Source organism: Abramis brama (assembly GCF_963993115.1).
Source record: "Abramis brama genome assembly, chromosome: 4".
Classification (NCBI taxonomy): Eukaryota; Metazoa; Chordata; class Actinopteri; order Cypriniformes; family Leuciscidae; genus Abramis; species Abramis brama.
This window is the reverse complement of record NC_139966.1, coordinates 3,190,007-3,210,388: the sequence shown is the minus strand read 5'-3', so window position 1 is coordinate 3,210,388 and position 20,382 is coordinate 3,190,007. Positions and strand designations below refer to the sequence as shown.

The window sequence follows — 20,382 nt, the reverse complement described above, 5'->3', positions numbered from 1 at the left end:
GGAATTTGAAAACGTCTGTTTTTAAATGTTAACAGTAATTTTAAATAATACAAATTATAGGCTATGTTTAACGCAGTTGGTGGAATTGGCAGATGTTCCCTTAAGAATCGTGCACTGTGGAAACGCGTCAAAGCATTCGCAGGTAGCCTATAATTATGCAGCATTAATGCACAAATGATTTTGAATTAATATTTTCATCATGTCGATATACAATGGTCACATAATGTTAAAACTAATCTTGCTATTGATATCTTTGTTAGACTACCAACCCTATAGAGCAAATGTCCGGCTAATATCGAACCTAAAACGAACTTTACCGCGCTCAACCAGCGGGAGTGCATTTCACGAATTAGTAATCGCTGGCGTTCAGCGGGGAGGGAGGAAAGACTTTGTCTGCGTGAACCTGTGTAGATGCACTTTATGCAGTGAAGACTGTAAAGTGTTTGATAACTTTATTAAATTTCTGTGTATTTCCTACCTGCCGCCCTTAGATGTCATGTGCCCCTGGGCAAGTGACCAGTTGCCCTAATGGTTAATCCGGCCCTGTCAGCACGCTAGGAGAAGCCAACGAGTTCTACCGTTCTAACTGGGGTGAAGAATAATGTGCAAAGACATTCCTTTTGCCCACTTGGGTAAAAAAAAAAACTTCTTAGTTTCATGTGGTTTCATACATTACTAAAAATAAATAAATAAAAACCCTTCATAACGTAATTGCACTGAACAAAATTATAAACACAACACTTTTGTTTTTGCCCCCATTTTTCATCAGCTGAACTCAAAGATCTAAGACTTTTTCTATGTACACAAAAGGCCTATTTCTCTCAAATATTGTTAACAAATCTGTCTAAATCTGTGTTAGTGAGCACTTCTCCTTTGCCTAGTTAATCCATCCACCTCACAGGTGTGGCATATCAAGATGCTGATTAGACAGCATGATTATTGCACAGGTGTGCCTTAGGCTGGCCACAATAAAAGGCTTTTCTAAAATGTGCAGTTTTATCACACAGCACAATGCCACAGATGTAGCAAATTTTGAGGGAACGTGCAATTGGCATGCTGACTGCAGGAATGTCCAGCTGTTGCCCGTGAATTGAATGTTCATTTCTCTCAGAGCTCATCTGCATGCTCGTCGTCTTCATCGGGGTCTCGACCTGACTGCAGTTCGTCATTGTAACCGACTTGAGTGGACAAATGCTCACATTCGATGGCGTCTGGCACTTTGGAGAGGTGTTCTCTTCACGGGTGAATCCCAGTTTTCACTGTACAGGGCAGTTGGCAGAAAGCGTGCATGGCGTCGTGTGGGTGAGTGGTTTGCTGATGTCAATGTTGTGGATCGAGTGGCCCATGGTGGGGTTATGGTATGGGCAGGCGTATGTTATGGACAACAAACACAGGTGCATTTTATTGATGACATTTTGAATGCACAGAGATACCGTGAAGAGATCCTGAGGCCCATTGTTGTGCCATTCATCCACGACCATCACCTCATGTTGCAGCATGATAATGCACGGCCCCATGGACGTCACCCATTAAGCATGTTTGGGATGCTCTGGATCTGCGTATACGACAGCTTGTTCCAGGTCCTGCCAAAATTCAGCAACTTCGCACAGCCATTGAAGAGGAGTGGACCAACATTCCACAGGCCACAATCAACAACCTGATCAACTCTATGCGAAGGAGATGTGTTGCACTGCGTGAGGCAAATGGTGGTCACATCAGATACTGACTGGTTTTCGGACCCAATATATATCTCATATCTTATATCTCAGAAATAATGACTGCCGTTTCATGACTACTCTCTCTGGGTCAGCGGCAGTGACAACACAGATTTTAATGTTGCGATATGATTTGGTCAAAGGTTTAATAGACAGACACAGAGGTCAGACCCAAGGTCGCGGGGGTGTTTGAATCGATCACAGTCTTTTAAAGTTGAATCGTGCAGCTCTATTGTCTTATCTCTCTCTCAGCATATGAGTAGTGCAAGGGCTTTTCAGTGCATTCAGTCCATAGGGTTCAGTCTCACGGCGCTTCCATGCATCCACTTGAAAGGGATGCAACGTCACTAAACACTCATAGATAACACATTTCATCCTCTGTTGGAACAAAAGTGGCTAACTTCGGTCAACCTTGTCTATAAGCAAGGGAAAAAAATAAAGCAATTTAACTTGAATTAATATCGATTCTGGAATAAAAAAATCTATTTTAAAATGTCACACAAAAAAAAAGATTTTCTCCCAGCCCTTTAATGATACAGGGGAAGTGTTCGATTCAACGTTGCGGGAGGCACTTAAGACGGTAATAAGGGGACAAATGATTTTATATGAAACTGGTTTAAAAAACAAAGGAAAGCATGACTGTCAGTAATTGAAGCTTGTCTTAATCAACTTAACCCCCTGGGGTCGGCGATCACGCCAGCGGGATCTGCTCACTTTTTTTCTTATCAGTGCAAAAGAGACTCAAAATACTCTGTTGATTTTGATCTTACATATAAGTATTATTATATGTTATACATCATTCGATCCTGTTAAGTGTTTTTTGTGTATACTCACAATAAAAACAAAGTGTTGTGCTTTTTGCCAAATAAAGAAAAATAAACATGATGCGAGTTCTGCCTTCTCTCTGTCGGTGAAGTCCATTCCAAAAATGAACTAACTCAGCGAATACTTGTCACATAGGCTATGCAGGCACACGGGCATGAAGCTTGAATTCTCTTCTTTTAAATGTAGTAATTTATATAAAAAACATATATTTTCAGTTTATGTAATATGTTTGAAAAGAGAGAGATGTCAGTCGTTCTCATCTCAGTTCAGCTCATCAAGTGTTGATGTGACCCCGCCCACGGAGAGCGCGCACTATTCAAACGCAAATGATCTGAGGCGATCCATGCAAACGTGTCAACGCCCACATCAGCTGGATAACACACACCGAGTTTAATCAGACTCATGTACTTTACGTCAGTGGCGTGCACAGACCTCCGCCGGGGCAGGAGGACCAAAAAGGGCACTTTTTTTTGCATATAAAAACGAAACGATGTGACAGCCATGGGCTTAAAAATACAAGTTACCGGTAATATCCATCAAGCCTATGAACTAGTTGCCAGAAACACATCAACAAGAAAGAATGAAGGCTACCCTGTAAAACAACTGCAATCATGTGATACGAAATGACCCTATTCATCACTATCATCATCACCACAATCCTCAACTACACGTTCATTGGCGAATTCCTCCTCCTCGTCGCTCTCCTCCACTTCTCCCTCTCCGGCCTCCGATAACTCTGCCTGCCTTGCTTGTGTGCGCAATCTGCTCCATAGAACTGGCTTAAACAGACGATCTGACTGGTTTTAGAAGATTAAATACAACCTGAAACTAAAAAACAGACCAGGCCTCTAATTTGAGACCAGCCTTTATTTATCCAAACCTGTAAACACACCAGGTGTGTAAAAGAGACAGGCGTCTATTTGGGACTCGGCTATTATTTGAAGTGTCTAACAAATTTAAATAAATGTATTGTTTTATGTGAATGAGTAGACAGGATGATTTTCAGATCATTTTGAAGTAAAAACTAGACATCAACATCCATTAGTTAAAAGTCTTGTGGACACATATTTAGTATGTGTTTTGTGGTCTTATTTCAGAAACTTTAGTTTTTAGTTTTTTCAATAGCCATACATAAACATTATTCTCTCAAAAATAAAAACATGTACATGCATGTTGCTCACATACTATGGTAGCCCTGTTTGTGCTAAATAGAGTGTAAATACACCTTTGCCATTAATATGTTTATAAGCAAATGAAAAAAGCACAAATGTCAGGGCATGTCAGAACATCTCAAGGGCCCCAAAAACACCTTAGACCCCAGAGGGTTAAACATTCACATGCAGACTCTGTGGACCCTGACATAAAGAAATTACAGCTTTAAAACTACAATATAATTAAATTATTTCCAACCAAGTTAATAATATGCTATTAAAAATAAAACAAAAGCTATTCGAACTAGGGGATAAACCAGATAATCTACTCGCACGACAGCTGAAAAGCATTCAAGCTAATAGAGCTATTCATCAAATTAGGAAACAATATGGAACCCTAGCGACGAATCCCAGATACATCAACGAATGTTTCAAGGAATTTTATGAAGCTTTGTATGAATCCCGGACTTCCATTGCCTTTACAACCCCTTCCCACTTCCTCCAATCATTACATCTCCCCAAATTAGATGATGCAGAACAAGACGTCATTAACGCAGACATAACATTAGAAGAAACATTCAAAGCCATCACATCTTTCCTAAGGCCCCCAGACCTGACGGCTTTGGAATTTAATTTTATAAGAAATATTCTCAGAAACTTGCTCGATTGATGCTGAAATTATTCAATCATTCTATTGACAACCAAGAATCAATGTACAACGCCAACATTTCTTTAATTCTTAAAAAGGTAAAGAGGAAACGGATCCAGCATCATACCGCCCCATAGCCCTCTTGAATTCGCATCTTAAAATTTTCACTAAGATCCTTGCAAACAGATTAAATAAATATATAACAAAAATTATTCATCCGGATCAGACCGGCTTCATCCCAGGGCCCTTTTCCTTCCTTTAATGTGAGACATTTGATGAATAATTTATACTCAAAACATGATTCTCTCTCAAATGTCGCCATCTTATCGCTGGACGCTGAAAAGAATCATTCTCTCTACGGGTGAAAATGCTTTATGCCAAACCCAGGGTGCTCACTAACTTCGATAAACTAGCTCTCTTAATGGCTTCTACCATCAAATTCATAAAGCCATCCAATATGGAATGGTGGTAGCTAAAAAAATAATCCTCTGTCTATGGAAAAAGGCATCAAAACCACTTTTTAGATCTGTCTGAACTCTCTACCACTGCATTTAGAGAAACTTAGGGCCAATCCCAGTTCTACCCCTTACCCCTTCACTTTCCCCTTCCCCTCTGTTTTGTGTGTGCATGTGAAGGTGTAGGGCTGTCTCAATTCTCTTTTGGTTGGAGGGGTAGGGGTAAGGGGAAGGGCCAGATAGCCCTTGAAACGAAGATTTTTCGGGACCACACTTCAAACGAAGGGGTATGAGAAATGTACCTGCATACACTGGCTACAGAGGCAACATGACTGCCAATAATCATTTTCTTTGTCACATTCAATCTTGTGTTCATATTTACGGTCATGTTCTTCAAAGAAACGGTTGCAAAAAAAATTGTTAAAGTTCGTTAACAATATGACGCGTGTAAAAAGCAAAAGTTTGAAGCGAAGTGGACGCGCGAATGAGGTGAATTCGCGTCCACTGCGCCGCACTAAACGCCTCATTCGCGCCCCAAGACCCCCAGACGCGCGTAAACGCGTCTTAACCCTCTGGGGACCAAGCTGTTTTTGGGGTCCTTGAGATGTTCTGACATGCCTTGACATTTGTGCTTTTTTGTGTTATTTATAAACATGTTAATGGCAAAGGTGTAAATTCACTCTATATAGCACAAACAGGGCTACCATAATATGCGAGCAACGTGTATGTAGATGTTTGTATTTTTAAGAGAATAATGTTTATGCGTGGTTATTGGAAAAAATTTAAATGAAAGTTGCTGAATTAAGACCACAAAACACATATTAAATATGTGTCCACAAGACTTTTGACTAATGGATGTTGTCCCTTTGAGTTCTAGCTTCAAAATGATGTAAAAATAGTCTTGCTTTATCGTTCACAAAAAAAAAAAATACATTGATTTAAATGGTGTAAAACAGGTTTTGCTTGGAAAGCCAATATGCGAGGGGGAGGAGTAGTTTACACCTTAGATTATGAATGTCCCACCCACTCTGCATAATTAGCCATTCACTCAGGTGTGAACCTGACTGAGCCACAATGCAAGGACAAAAGATGTATTTAGAAGAAGACTTATATTGACCATTTAAGATTTCGCTTACATCTCTCTTGTAAATATGTTTTGCTATTTTATTAAAAATGTTACAATTACAACAATAATTACAATTTCAACAATATTTCAAGTGTACTCTTTCTTTGTAAAAAAAAAAAAAAAAAAAGATTATAGGCCTACATTTTATCATATGTATTCATTAGTTTGAATATAGCCAACATTGGAACATCTAACATCTTAGTCTATGAATTTATTTTTGACAAAAATAGTATTTTTTTTGCAGTTTAATACGTTGCTTATACAAATACATTTTATTTCAACATATTCCAGTCGATTTTTACTCATCTCAGTAGGCTATAGCAAAGCAGTTTATTCTTTCACACACAGACGCGCGATTCATATTTAGGCTAAACAGTCTTTACAAATATGTCCCCTTCATTCATCTCACAGAAAGGCGAGTCATATTATAGAAATGCGATTCATCTTTTTGCGGTTTACATAGGCCTACACTAACGTTATTCCATAACGTTATTCCACACGTGAGAAAAGAAAACAGCCTACCTCACTCCTCAGCGGAATCTGCTCCTCATTTCAGGAGATATTGCTCCTCATCAGCACTGTTCTGAGGAATCTTTTCTCCATAAGGTAGGCTATGTCTCACTCGCAAGGAGTCGCGACGCGCTTTGTTTACAGCTGATGTGGGCGTTTCACAGCTATGAAATAGTTCTCAGAATTTGCGTTTGAATAGCACGCGCTCTCCGGGGAGTGGTCACATTACTGTGAATTAGGTCGTAATGAGCTCGACAGGAGTCGCTCTCTTTTTATACAGATTACAGAAACTGAGAATATTTGTTTTTTATATAAATGACTTCATTTAAAAGATGCGATCTCAAGCTTTATGCCCGTCGGTCTGTTTGCCTGTTTGACTGAATTTTCGCGGAGTTATAGATCATTTTCGAACGCGTTTCAAATGGGAGTTTACTGACAGAGAGAAGGCAGAAATCGCATCATGTTAATTTTTCTTTATTTGTCAAAAAGCAAAACACTTTATTTTTATTGTGAGTATACAGAAAAAAATAGAAACTGAACAGGATCGATTGATGTATTACACGAAAATGAAAGATCAAAATTAACAGAGCATTTAGTGTTTATTTTCATTGCTAAAAAAAAAAACGAGCAAAACGCGCGGGCGCGTTTGTGGTCCCCAGAGGGTTAACATTGAAATCACTCACGCCAGACGCTCTATTCGCGTTTGGTGTGAACGCAGCTTTAGGCGTCGAAGATATCGTCATCTCCGTTGTTTTCTGCAAACTTCAGAAGAAAAATGCAAAAAATAGCTGTAACTCAAGCAAGACTACAGCTGACGACGGCATCTTGGAAGTTTGTGATTAACATTGGCGCATCTCCTGTGACGTAGGCGCTAGCGACGATGTATAATGACATGTAACGGTGTAGTAGTGGTGTCCCATTTCTTAGGGGAATATTTTCACCCCTACGCCTTGACACTCTGTTTCAAGGGGCAAGGGTAAGGGGTAGGCGAAGGGTTAAGGGGTAGGCGAAGGGGTATAAAATAGAATTGGGATTGGGCCTTAAGACTCAACCTCTCTGCTCTCATTGCTGGCTTTGAGGCCACCTGGGAACCCTTTATTAATCATGTTTCAAATGTCAAGGATAACCGTTTAAATGATTGATCCTTTTATTGTTTTAGTCCATGAGCCAGGGCCCCAAATTTGGTCCATCGGCATCATCTGGGGAGACAAAGTCTCATAGTGATTTTTGGCAAGGTATACACCCCTAGTACTAGAAAAATCACGATAGCAGTGCAGGGGTGGTAGCAAAATCACTTTTTTTTCAGCTCATGAAGTTACTAACCCCCTAAGATAAATTCTGTTTTTGAAATCTGGTGTATATCTGGTTTAGGCTCATGCTAGGGATATTCCATGTCAATATTCTATAATATGGTGCTTGGTATCGTTGGAAAGGGGACCTTTTAGGCTTTCATTTAAGCCCAGTACTGAATCTGTCTGACAAACACAGAGGTCACATGACTTCTTTAAACCAGAAATAACACACATTTTTTCACAATTTCCACCTAAACTGTATGCTTTCTTTTATCCCTGTGGCATGAAAGAGCACCACGGACACAAAACTCAACAACTTCAATACTCAAGGCACTCTGATGACTCAGAAAATTTATAATATACCCATACTATTTATTTGTGAGAGCCTTAAATTAGACTTGTGCAGCCAGTACAAGTCTTCAAAATAGAATAGAGCCAATAGAATGGACAAATAGAATACCCTATTAGTCCAGGGCCAAATGGCCTATTTATTCATGTACAGTTGTAATAAAAAGTAATTGTTTCAATAGTGTTGTCAACGTAACACTTGTAAGTGGTTTAACAAAATGTTTCTATCATGTATTTTGATATTCACCCACTTTCAGTTAGAATGTCAGAAAGTAGCTCATGCACGTAATGTTGATGGATTTTGACAGTTTGACAAGGTTTTGTCAGTTTTGTGAAAAGATCGTTGGTTCAGTTATAACAACACTACCAACTATGCCATCTTCAATCAACTTCCATTGAGTTCCAGGGGTATTAAATGTAAGTACAAAATACTTTTTCTCTTGTGCTTGTGAATTGGTGGGGAATAGTAGCAGTAGCTAATGTAAGCTTGGTGTTTTTAGCAGGCTAGCTAGCTTGCAGGTTAAACCGTGTAACAGTAACTGCTACAGTGCAGTCAGGGCTCTCAAGTGTCACGTGACAGTCACTCATTTCGGTCTTTTGTCACGCCCTCTCGCCACACATTGTATTTCTCACGCGGAAAAACTATTCATAATATATTTAATATGCCGCAGCGCCCAAAATGTCTCTGGCCGCGCCACCGAAAACTCTTTTACCTCGATTTACTGAAGCCTATAATGTAAAACGCATATATATATAATGTCAGTAACTTAACCAACATAATGTACTAATAGGACCAGACACTGTCGGGTCTATCAGTATAGGGAAAATATAACCGGCCAAAGGCAGGTTTTATAATAAAATGTATAATAAAATGTATGTAAATATAACCAGCCAAAGGCGGGTTTTATAATAAATGTATATGTGATTATGCACAGTGACATAATTTTTAGACAAGACCAGACACCGTTGAGCCTTAATCATACCGAAAATACCTTCACTGGCAGGGAAGGTACCTCCATATTATAAAACTTCATAAATGTGGAAGGCGAGGACCAGCTGGCCGCCTCACAAATATCCTGAATGGGACAACCAGAGGACCAAGCCCAAGACAGGGCCATGCCTCTAGTCAAATGAGCCTTGATACCTATAGGGCAAAGCTGACCCACTGAGGTATATGCCATAGATATGGTATCCACTATCCATCTAGACAGTCTTTGCTTAGTGACTGGATAACCCTTAGATCAGTCACCAAAGCAGACAAAGAGCTGTTCTAATTGTCTAAAAGACGCAAAATGCTCCAGATAGATTCTCAGTGCTCTGACAGGGCAGAATAGATTAGCTTCCCCTAAGGGCTAATAATGTGATAACCTGTGCTCTAAACAGCGTTGAGAGCACTTTGGGTACATAGCTATGTCTGGGTTTGAGGAGTCATCCAACCCAAACTCCAAACATGAAGGGCTCACGAAGAGGGCCTGCAGATCTCCCACTCGCTTGATAGATGCCAGTGCCAGCAGGAGAGCAGTCTTTAGCGAGAGAGGTTTAAGATCAACCGACTGGAACGGTTCAAAAGGTGGACTTTTCAGGGCCCCAAGGACCGTGGAGAGTTCCCAAGATGGCAGGGATCTGGAGGGGTTCAACCTCCTAGCTCCTTTTAGAAACCATACCACCAGGTTGTTTCTTCCTAGTGATTGGCCAGCCACCGGAGCATGATGAGCTGCAATGGCTGCCACATACACTTTGAGTGTGGACGGGGAACGGCCCGCGTCCACCAGCTCCTGTAGGAAGGAGAGTATCACAGATATCACAGATAGTTTTTTCGAGCACCAGCTGGAAAACCCTGACCACTTTAGAGCATAAAGGTGCCTGGTAGATGGGGCCCTAGCCTCAGTGATAGTGTTTAGGACCTTCTCAGGAAGGTCCCTGGGTACCCGTTTAGGGGCCAGACATGGAGGGCCCATAAGTCAGGTCACCGATACCATATCGTCCCGTTGGCCTGTGTGAGGAGGCCAGGGGACTCTGTCCGATAACTGAACCAGCTCTGGAAACCACGGCCTGGATTCCCAGAGGGGGGCCACTAGGAGGACTGGGCATCCGCTCTCCCTGACCCGTTTGATGACCTGAGGGATCATTGAAACGGGGGAAAACGCATAAAGGGGGCGGCTGGGCCAGAGATGGGCCAGTGTGTCCCTGTTCTTCGAGAAGAACTCTGCGCAGTGGGTGTTGGTTCTCGAGGCGAAAAGCTCGACTTCGGCCCCGCCGAGCACACTCCATATCAGACTGACTGTCTGTGAGTCTCGCCTAGGGGAGTGTTGCCCTGTGACAGCATATCCGCACCCAGATTCTGAATGCCAGGAATATGCGCTGCCCTCAGAGAACTTAGATTGGTCTGTGCCCACAAGAGGAGGTTTCTCGCTATGGCGTACAGGTTTCCTGACCTGATGCCGCCCTGGCGATTTATGTAGGCCACCACTGACGTGTTGTCTGTGCGGACTAAGACGTGGTGACCTTTGAGGTTTGACAGAAATGCTTTGAGGGCCAAACAAACTGCTTTCATTTCCAGACAGTTGATATGTAAGCTCTGCTCCGTGCTCGACCAGAGGCCGAAGGCAGGCTTGCCCTCGTGCAGCGCTCCCCAACCTAGGTTGAATGCGTCTGTAAAAAACACTTTCCTCCTAGAAACTACTCCCATGGTCACACCCTCGTGGTACCAGTCCTGAGCCCGCCAGGGAATCAGAGTCTGTAACAACCGTGATTCACCATGATGAGCAGACTGCCTGACTGCCATGCATGGGTTGGTAGGCGGCGTTTGAGCCAGTGTTGCATCGGGCGCATGCTCAGTAATCCCATACTGAGTACTGACGATGCTGCTGCCATGAGACCGAGAAGTTTCTGAAATTTCTTTAGAGGTGCGCGCTCGCCTGCCTTGAATGAGGCTGCTAGCGTTCACACAGAGAGCGCGCGCTCTCGTGTAAGCCACGCTGTCATCGTTATAGAGTCGATAACTGTGCCCAGAAAGACCGCACTCTGGCTGGGGGTCAGTTTGCTCTGGTTACATTGATTTTGAGACCCAGACATTTCAAATGGCCGAGAATCAAATCCCTGTGTGACAGTAGCTCGGTTCTCGACTGTGCCAGCACCAGCCAGTTGTCGAGATAATTTAGCACGCTGTCTCATGGGGAGAAAGCGGTGCATCCATGCACTTCATGAATGTATGGGGTGCTAGGGATAGACTGAACAGCAGAACGGTGTATTGATAATCAAATCAAATCAAATCAAGTATATTTGTATAGCGCTTTTCACAATACAGATTGTATCAAAGCAGCTTCACAGTATTAAAATAAAATAATACAACAAAGTTTGTTTCTAGTGGAATTTATTGATTGATAGAATAAAATTAAATTAAATATCCCCAAAATATCCCCAACTGAGCAAGCCAAAGGCAACAGTGGCAAGGAACCGAAAAACTCCATCAAGTGACCTAATGGTGTCCTAAAACTCCATCAGGTGACCTAATGGAGAAAAAAAAAAAACCTTGGGAGAACCCAGGCTCAGTCGGGGGCCAGTTCTCCTCTGGCATTTATGAACTAGAGGCCGGATTGTAGTTTGAAACTGTGAGATTAACAATATTATATGAATGCCTGGCTGAAAAGATGCGTCTTTAATGTGATAAGCCTGACCCTCGCAGGCGAATTTCAAGAATGGCCTGTGACGAGGGTTTATCTGAATGTGAAAGTATGCATCTTTCAGATCCACCGTAAAAAAACAATCCCCCGGGCGAACTTGCGCGAGGATATGTTTGGTAGTTAACATTTTAAAAGACCGTCTCATGAGAGCCTTGTTCAAATGTCTCAAATCTAGTATGGGTCTGAGACCGCCGTCTTTTTTTGGGACTAGAAAATAGTGGCTGTAGAAACCCGAGTGTTTTAGCGCGGGGGGGACTAGTTCTATCGCCCCTTTTGCAAACAGATACTGTATTTCGGCGCGAAGCACGTGACCCGCGTTACTTCTCACCGAAGTCTCAACAACCGCCTGAAACTTTGGGGGTCTGCGAGTGAATTGGAGCGAGTAGCCTCGCTTTATTGTGTTTATGACCCAGCTCAACACATTCGGGATGGCTTGCCAGGCCAACGCCTGTGTGGCTAGGGTTTGACACACAGTTTGGGATGGGCCGCCTAACACGGGGACCTGATACCCTTACATTGTGATTTGTGCACATACCGAGTGTTGGACTGACTGTACAGGCTTTTGTCTGGGGGAAAGTCAGTGTAACAACTGGGAGGGGGCCACCTAGTGGAGGGGGACCGTGAACCCGTGTGTTGTGATTGTGAAACATACTCTTTTTGTGCTTTAGGTGGGTCGCCCTGAGAACGGCATTTGTTTGTAGAGGCGCACGCAGTGCAGCGGGCCTGTTGACAATAATAAAATCTCCAGCCACCTGAGTTAGACAGGGAGCTGTGAGAAGTGTCATGGGATTTTGAGCAGTGACTATCTGTGGCGGCGCACGCTTCATAGCGGGTGCACTGACTGGAGTAATAGTGTGCGGCATGAGTGGCGCGTACTCGTAACGGGCCTAATGACTTGATTGATTGATTGATGATTTGAGAACGTTCCCAGCCACCTGTGAGCGGGGGCTGTGGGGGAACATTTATTTATCACTCTGTTTGAGCTGCTGTGAGAACAGCGATAGTTTGCAGCAGTGCACGGTTTAACGGGCCCCTAGACTGCAGCTATAGCTCTGTTAGAATCGTGATTTAACATGACTAGCAGGCCATGCTTTGTCCAATTGCTCTCGTGCTGGGTTTAGATGGGGGGCGGGGTCAAAAGTTGAGCCTGATCAACCCCTTTCCCGGACGTTGCCAAAGAGGGTGAGTCACGCGGGGGCAGGCCGGCGTGAACTCGTTCGCTTTGGTGAAAAGATTCAGTGCAGCCGAGATTCGAACTCGGGTCTCTGGCATGAGAGTCTCAGAATCCACCACTGACGGGGGGGATTGACAGAGAAAAACTCTTACAGTACTTAGAATAGCGGCTTGTTCTTGCAGTGAGAGAGTCATCAACTCCCACCGTGCAAGGATAGCTTGAGGCAACACACACTGCGAGCTAACTATCAGGCTGGTATTTGAAAAAGATGCTTAGAAAAGGACCAACAAGTGCCAAGCCCTGTTGGCAGAGGATGGAGATGGAGACAGAGGAGGAAGGTGAACAGTTGGTGCTGCACTGGATGGTAGGTCAGCCAGCACCTGAAGCCGTCCTGGATCTACTCGCCTGCAACTGCACAAAAAAATGTTCACTTCAACGATGTATGTGTCTTGCAAATGGCCTCAGGTGCACAGACATGTGTAAACTGACAGAGTGTGAAAACCAGGTGACCTGTGTAGAAAGTTCAGATGAAGACGAGGACGATATGGAAAATGATGATGATTAGATAATAAAATAATAGACATCAACATACAAACCAGTCTTTGATTAAATATATTCACTTTACAACCTGTTTCTTTATTGACTTTTACAACTAATAGGTCTCCATCCTATTTGTCCATTCTATTCACTCTATTCTATTTTGAGGACTTGTGCTGGCTGCACAAGTCTAATTTAAGGCTCTCACAAATAAATAGTATGGGTATATTATACATTTTCTGAGTCATCAGAGTGCCTTGAGTATTGAAGTTGTTGAGTTTTGTGTCCGTGGTGTTCTTTCATGCCACAGGGATAAAAGAAAGCATACAGTTTAGGTGGAAATTGTGAAAAAATGTGTGTTATTTCTGGTTTAAAGAAGTCATGTGACCTCTGTGTTTGTCAGACAGATTCAGTACTGGGCTTAAATGAAAGCCTAAAAGGTCCCCTTTCCAACGACACCAAGCACCATATTGACAATATCCCTAGCATGAGCCTAAACCAGATATACACCAGATATCAAAAATGGAATTTATTTTAGGGGGTTATTAACTTCATGAGCTGAAAAACTGATTTCGCTACCACCCCTGCACTGCTATCGTGATTTTTCTAATACTAGGGGTGTATACCTTGCCAAAAAATTATAGCATTTGTACCCCGATGACACCGATCAACCCCCCTGGCCCATGAACTATTTGCATGATCACCACAATGAGTCCACTAGTCTAGAAATATATGTTTAACATTATAAAAAATATCTATATAACAGGAGGAACTGATGTAATTCAACAGTTGTAAAATCACCCCCCATTCCCCCATATGTTGCCTTGAGTTCAAAATAATAATATTAAAATAAACTAAAAAACAACAAAAAAGGCGCGTCTCACTGCGAAAAACGTGTTCTGTGTGAGCGTGGTCTTAAAGGGATAGTTCACCCACTTTTTATGATGGATAGATGCACTTATATGATGGATAGATGCACTTTTATGATGGATAGATGCACTTTTATGATGGAGAGATGCTCTTTTATGGACTTCTAAACAGAAACAGCCATTCACTGTCATTCTAAAGCTTGGAAGAGCCAGGACATTTTTAAATATAACTCTGATTGTGTAAATTGGGATTGGGAGAGTAAATCATGGGCTAATTTGTATTTTAAAGTGAACTATCACTTTAATCTTCCATGAAGAGAATATACAGTTTGTACAGTATTAAAACCATTACGTCTATGATTGATTGTGTCACTGTGTGTGTTTTCTAGTGTGGATCATGGAGGAGAGATCAGGATAACAGCAGGACCACGGAAATGTACGTCTACACATCACACACACACACACACTCACACACACACACTCACACACACTCACACACACACTCACTCATACGTACGCACACACAAACTCACACACATAATCGCACACGGACACAGACACTCACACAAACACACTCTCTCTCTTACACACAAACACACACACGTACACACACACACACACACACACACACAGACACTCTCTCATACACGCTAACATAAACACTCACACACACACATGCACACACACTCTCTCATACACACACACGCACACACACACTCTCTCTCACACACACACACACACACACACACACACACACACACACACACACACACACACACTCTCACAAACACACACACACACACAAACACTCACATTCTCACACACACACAAAAGGACACTCGCACGCACACGCACACACACACACACACACAGACACACATATAAACACACACAGACACTCGCACACACACTCACTCACTCGCATGCCCACTCACCAACACTGGCACACACACATACTGGCACACACACATACTCACACACATTTTAATACTTTTATTTGGATCTGAAAGACATTGGTGACATGTCTACAGTTCATGGCACATACTTGTACAGATCCTTCCGTTTATGATTCTCAACACATTAAGGATAAACAGAACATCTCCGTCTCCATATCTGCATGCTCCCTATGGTGGCTGAAACAGAGCAGAATTTTGCAAGCCTTTTTGCCTCCTTTTTTTGCAGCCCCACTAACTGCACCCCCCGATCACACTCTTATGGACATGGCCCAAACTTCCAAATACCAGAATTATTAATCCACAGTTGTATCCAAGTTGGAGAATGAGATCTACCAGAGGTTGATATTTCAATAGTTTGGAATTGTAGCAAGTATCCATATACAGGTCAAAACAGCAGCCCACCTCACAGACACACACAGATTTCATAACCTCATTTACAATTACAATGTCAGGAGTATTTGGAATATTTTTTAAAGTAATCACTGTTATGATGAAACCAGTTAATTCGTACAGTGCTATGCTTGTAAATCTTACTATCATTTCCACAGATTACCTTTTGAAAGTCCTTTGCAACCAGATCAACCAAAGTATCATGTCTGGCCACATAAAGTCCTTTATAGTTGTAGCATCCGTTTAGTATGTGAGCAACCGTTTCATTTTCCTGCTGAGTTGGGTGTAATATACAATAGGGTTCATACTTTGATGGATACCATATTGCCAAATTGTACTTCGTTGATAGACACTGTAGTCTTGCTTTAATCATGAATATCAGAATGTCATCTGAGATTGAGGGGTTTGTCAGGACTGAATGAGACACTGAACGGTCGGCAAATTGGAGTAATGCAAGTTTTCCTTGTAATCTGAGACCCGTCCAGTGCTGTCCGTTTTGGGTCTGTCTAAGATGAAGAATTGAGGCTCTTGCATGTTTAATCTGTAGCTGGTGAGGTGTACTGTCTTTATTGAGGATCACCAGGGTGGAAACCAGCGGATCGGTGATTAAGCTGTCGTTAAGAGCAACTACTTCTCCGTCGGGTCCCAGCCAGGACAGCTGTATTCCTGTACGGCAGCAGAGATCGTATAAATCCAGCCAGTCGGAGCGCACTCCAAATCCGGCTGCTCTGATGTCTAACTTCCCGTTCTGCTTTAGTTTAAAACCAAGAAACTGGGACTCGTTTGTGGAAGCAGCAGGTATTTTGCGACGCTGTAGATGTAAAAACAGCGAATTGCGTGATAGTTCTCTAACAGTTGTATCGTCACTGTTGAGCATGGCGCGCACTGGCACAGCCACTTCATCCAGGAGTTAATTGCCAGAATGAAATGGATGGTGCTCCACGGTCACCCTGTTTTGATGCCAATTTTAAGTGGTATGGGATCGTTTCCACTAGGGATGGGACGGTATGAAAATTTCATATCACGATTATAGTGACCAAAGTTATCACGATTATCAGTATTATCACGGTTTTGTTAAAATGAGATGGAAATGTTCAAAAAGAACTGATACACACACTGAAAACATTTAAACAAGTTTTATTTTTTGAAAATCAACAAACAACAAATACAATTAGCAGCTATATGAACTTTTTTAAGCATAAACATCAAATTAACATTAACATGGAGCCCTGAGAGGTATAAGTTTTCCTAGTGCAGGTTTTAATGAACAGTACCTTAAATAAGAACATCAAATGCACACATAAAAACAACACAAGTAAAGCAATCTGTGCATCATGTAACAACAATACAACCATATGTAAACAAATCAAATGAACAGCAATGATTGGTTGTATGTCTGTTCTCTTCTTCTAAAGAAAAAAGTGCAGCTGACCTAACATAGTGTTATATATGCATCTTCGTTCACTTGAGATTGAAATGCAAAAATGTCAGCATATTTACTTTGTCTGGTTTAAGAAGTGCTCTTTGAGGAGAGACAATATACCCGCTGGCGCTGAACACTCTCTCTGATGGCACGCTGGTTGCTGGGATGCACAAAAGCTTCCTGGCAACCCTGGCAAGGTGAGGCAGCTCTGATGCATGGCCCTTCCACCACACCAGTGGATCCTCTTCTGCTGGAATTGGGGGCAGAGACAGGTAGACTTTGATTTCTGCTTTCACACTGTCTTCTAGAGTGGTTGGAATCTGACCCTCTTCACCTCTTTGCTGCCTTGTTGAAGTAATCCTACTCAGCAACCCGGCTAGGCCTTTCCCCTCCGATGCTGCTGGTTGAGTGCTGGTGGAGGTGCTGCTGCTGGTGGAGGTGCTTTGTGGTTCTTCCCTGACTTGTGCAGCCAGCTTCACAGCTTCCTGGACACAGTCAGTTTCAATTTTTGAAGCCTCAGACTCATCTAAAGCGCTCCTTTTGAAGCGGGGGTCAATGAAACAAGCCATGTTCATGACTCTCTTAGCCTTCTCTGAGTATCTGCTTTTGAGGTCTTCTCTCATTAAATTTTTCATCTCCTTGGTCAGGGATGTATCTGTGTCCTTTTCCTCCAAAACATCAGAATTAATGTGGTCCAGGACAGGCTTGATTGCTGACAGCGTTACTCGTGTTTCTGAGGCAAGTGCATCTGTTAACTTGCTCAGAGGTTCGAGGAGCTGGCACAGTTGCTCCATGACAGTTATTTCGGTATCCTTGGGCATTAGATGCCATGTTCCTCTTTCTCCAGCCAGTGTTGCACAGACTGGTTGCTGCTGACTAAGAAAACGCTCAACCATCTTGTGTGTAGATCCCCATCGAGTCACCACATCATGAATTAGAGCCTTCTGTGGCATGTTGAGGGCAGCTTGTTTTTCCCTCAGTTCTCGCCTTCTCTTCCAGCTCCGTGAAAAGCCCTGGACCAGATGACGGCAGGCCTTGACTGCCTTTTCAACTCTCTGAATTTTCAAAGCCTTTGAAATGGCCAGGTTCAAATTATGGCCAAAGCACCCAAGCCACACTTCTGAAAAATCTTCAAAAGCCTTTATCATGTTTGTTGCATTGTCTGTGGTTATGCAGACCAGGTCTTTTTTGTTGATCCCCCATTCTTCCAGCATGTTCTCAAAAAACTCGCTGATGTTTTGAGCTGAGTGATCTTCTGGGAAGAACTGAGTTTCGAGGCAGTTTGATTCCAGTTGCCAGTCTGGGGTGAGGTAATGGATAGTGACGCTTATGTAGGGTTGACCACCACCGCTTTCACTAGTCCAGAGGTCAGTAGTTGCAGCAAACCATGTTCCTTGAGCTAATTTTTTTACAACAGCAGCTTTGACCTGGTTGTACAGGTTTGGTATTTCAGTTTTGGAAAAATATTTTCGTGATGGCACTTTGTAGTGTGGTACAGCAACTTTCATCAGCCTCAGAAAACCAGGCCTCTCAACAATTTGAAATGGCATCATGTCCTTTGCAATGAAATATGAAATGGCTGCAGTGAGGTCTTGTGCATTTTTTGATGTGGGTGCATAAGCAGTCTGCCTTTTAAATGCTTGTTCAAGTGTCTGTGTCACAACTGTAGATGAGGAGGGAGTCGAGGGACCAGAAGCATCACTGGGTTTGCCTGCTGCACGCCCACTCTGTAAACAAAGAAATAGCAAATGTATTCTTATCATTAATGATAATATTATTCACTCACTATGCATATGTGTGTGCATGACCGAATATTAATATTAATATCAATAATAAATAAATTTCTCTCACGCACACACACACTTTAAATGAACAAAATATGTTGGTTGGGTGACTAAACTATTAGAATACTTATAATGACCGTTATATATAAATAGCAACGCATTATAACACAGCGCGCCTGCATGTCTAGAATCCCGCGGGCGCGATCTCTGGTTTCATTCAGATGTATGTCTTGCGTCTCAGTTTTTGATTGTATTGAAAATCAAATCAGAGTAATTTAATAATACTATAATAATGTTGAAGTGATCATATTGTCTCGACGATTGTTTTGTACACTCACTGTAACGTGCATAACTTAATGGATTTAGAAACCGGTAAGATTTAAAAACATTCATCACAATTCAATATGTCCCTGAAATTTTTTCTGTGGTAAAAAAAAAAAAAAAGGTTTACTGTGAATTAATACAATACATTATCCCTTAAATATCACCCTTAATAGTTTGTGAACATGTTTGTTCGTTATGGCTCAAAGCCACTTGCTGTAACGTTAAACCTTTTCTTCGCGGAAGCTTTGCGTTAAATCACAAGTGAGATAATGAAATAATATTTAATCTCGAATCATTATTTTTTTGTCCAATTATTTGCCCAAGTTAGTTTTGGTACTGAGGTAAAAGTTAACTTACCTTGCATTCGCTATATAAGAGTGGGTGGTTGTCACGAAGATGACTTAGCAGATTCGACGTATTTCCCCCTTTAGCAGCGATTTTCCTCTTGCAAGATCTGCAGACAGGGTGCCCATCCTCGATTAAATTGCCGTCAGGGCTCTTGTAATATCCAAAATACGACCACACCTCAGATTTTGTCCTCTTGGATGGTTGAAAAATCTCCCGTGCGCTGTCACTGCCTTCCGCCATGTCTTCTCGTGCAAAAAACAATGTTGCATGCGCGTGCCTGCGTCAAACTGATTCTGGCTGGACAGGATTTATCGCGAGTTTTCAAAATCACGATAATCAAACACGGTTGTTATGATAATTAAATTTGAAACGATAATACTAACCGTCAGGACATTTTATCGTGGTTAATCGTAAAACCGGTAATCGTCCCATCCCTAGTTTCCACATATGACTTGGATGTAAGAGTTAAACATCTTTAATTACATCTGCATACAGATGTGGTAGTCTTATTTCGTCTAATGCGTGAAACATGACATCATGGGGCAATGTGCCAAATGCATCACGAAAATCCAAAAAGACAGTTAAGAACTTGGTAGATGAGTGTTTGAAGTTGTCTATTCCCGTTTTAAGACAGAAGACATGTTCATTCATCCCCTGCCTATTGTCTCTTCTAACCAACGAAGTATTCGTGACAGCATACACTTCATAAACACCTTATAGACTGTAGGTAGTAAAGAGATGTCTCTCCAGGTAGACGGGTCGTCAGAAATATTATCTTTTTTGGGGATACAGTGGATCAGTGCCCCTTTCCATGATTCTGGAA

At 42.2% G+C, this 20,382-nt stretch overlaps 1 protein-coding gene across 1 annotated transcript in view; it reads left to right on the top strand.

Moving 5' to 3' along the window:
• LOC311081540 (NACHT, LRR and PYD domains-containing protein 3-like) overlaps positions 1-20,382 on the top strand; it is a 142,572-nt gene that overhangs the window by 46,019 nt on the left and 76,171 nt on the right. Inside the window, exon 5 of the mRNA XM_084112086.1 lies at positions 14,724-14,770. Coding sequence (XP_083968212.1) covers positions 14,724-14,770 — 47 coding nt within the window. The remainder of the gene's footprint in view (positions 1-14,723; positions 14,771-20,382) is intronic.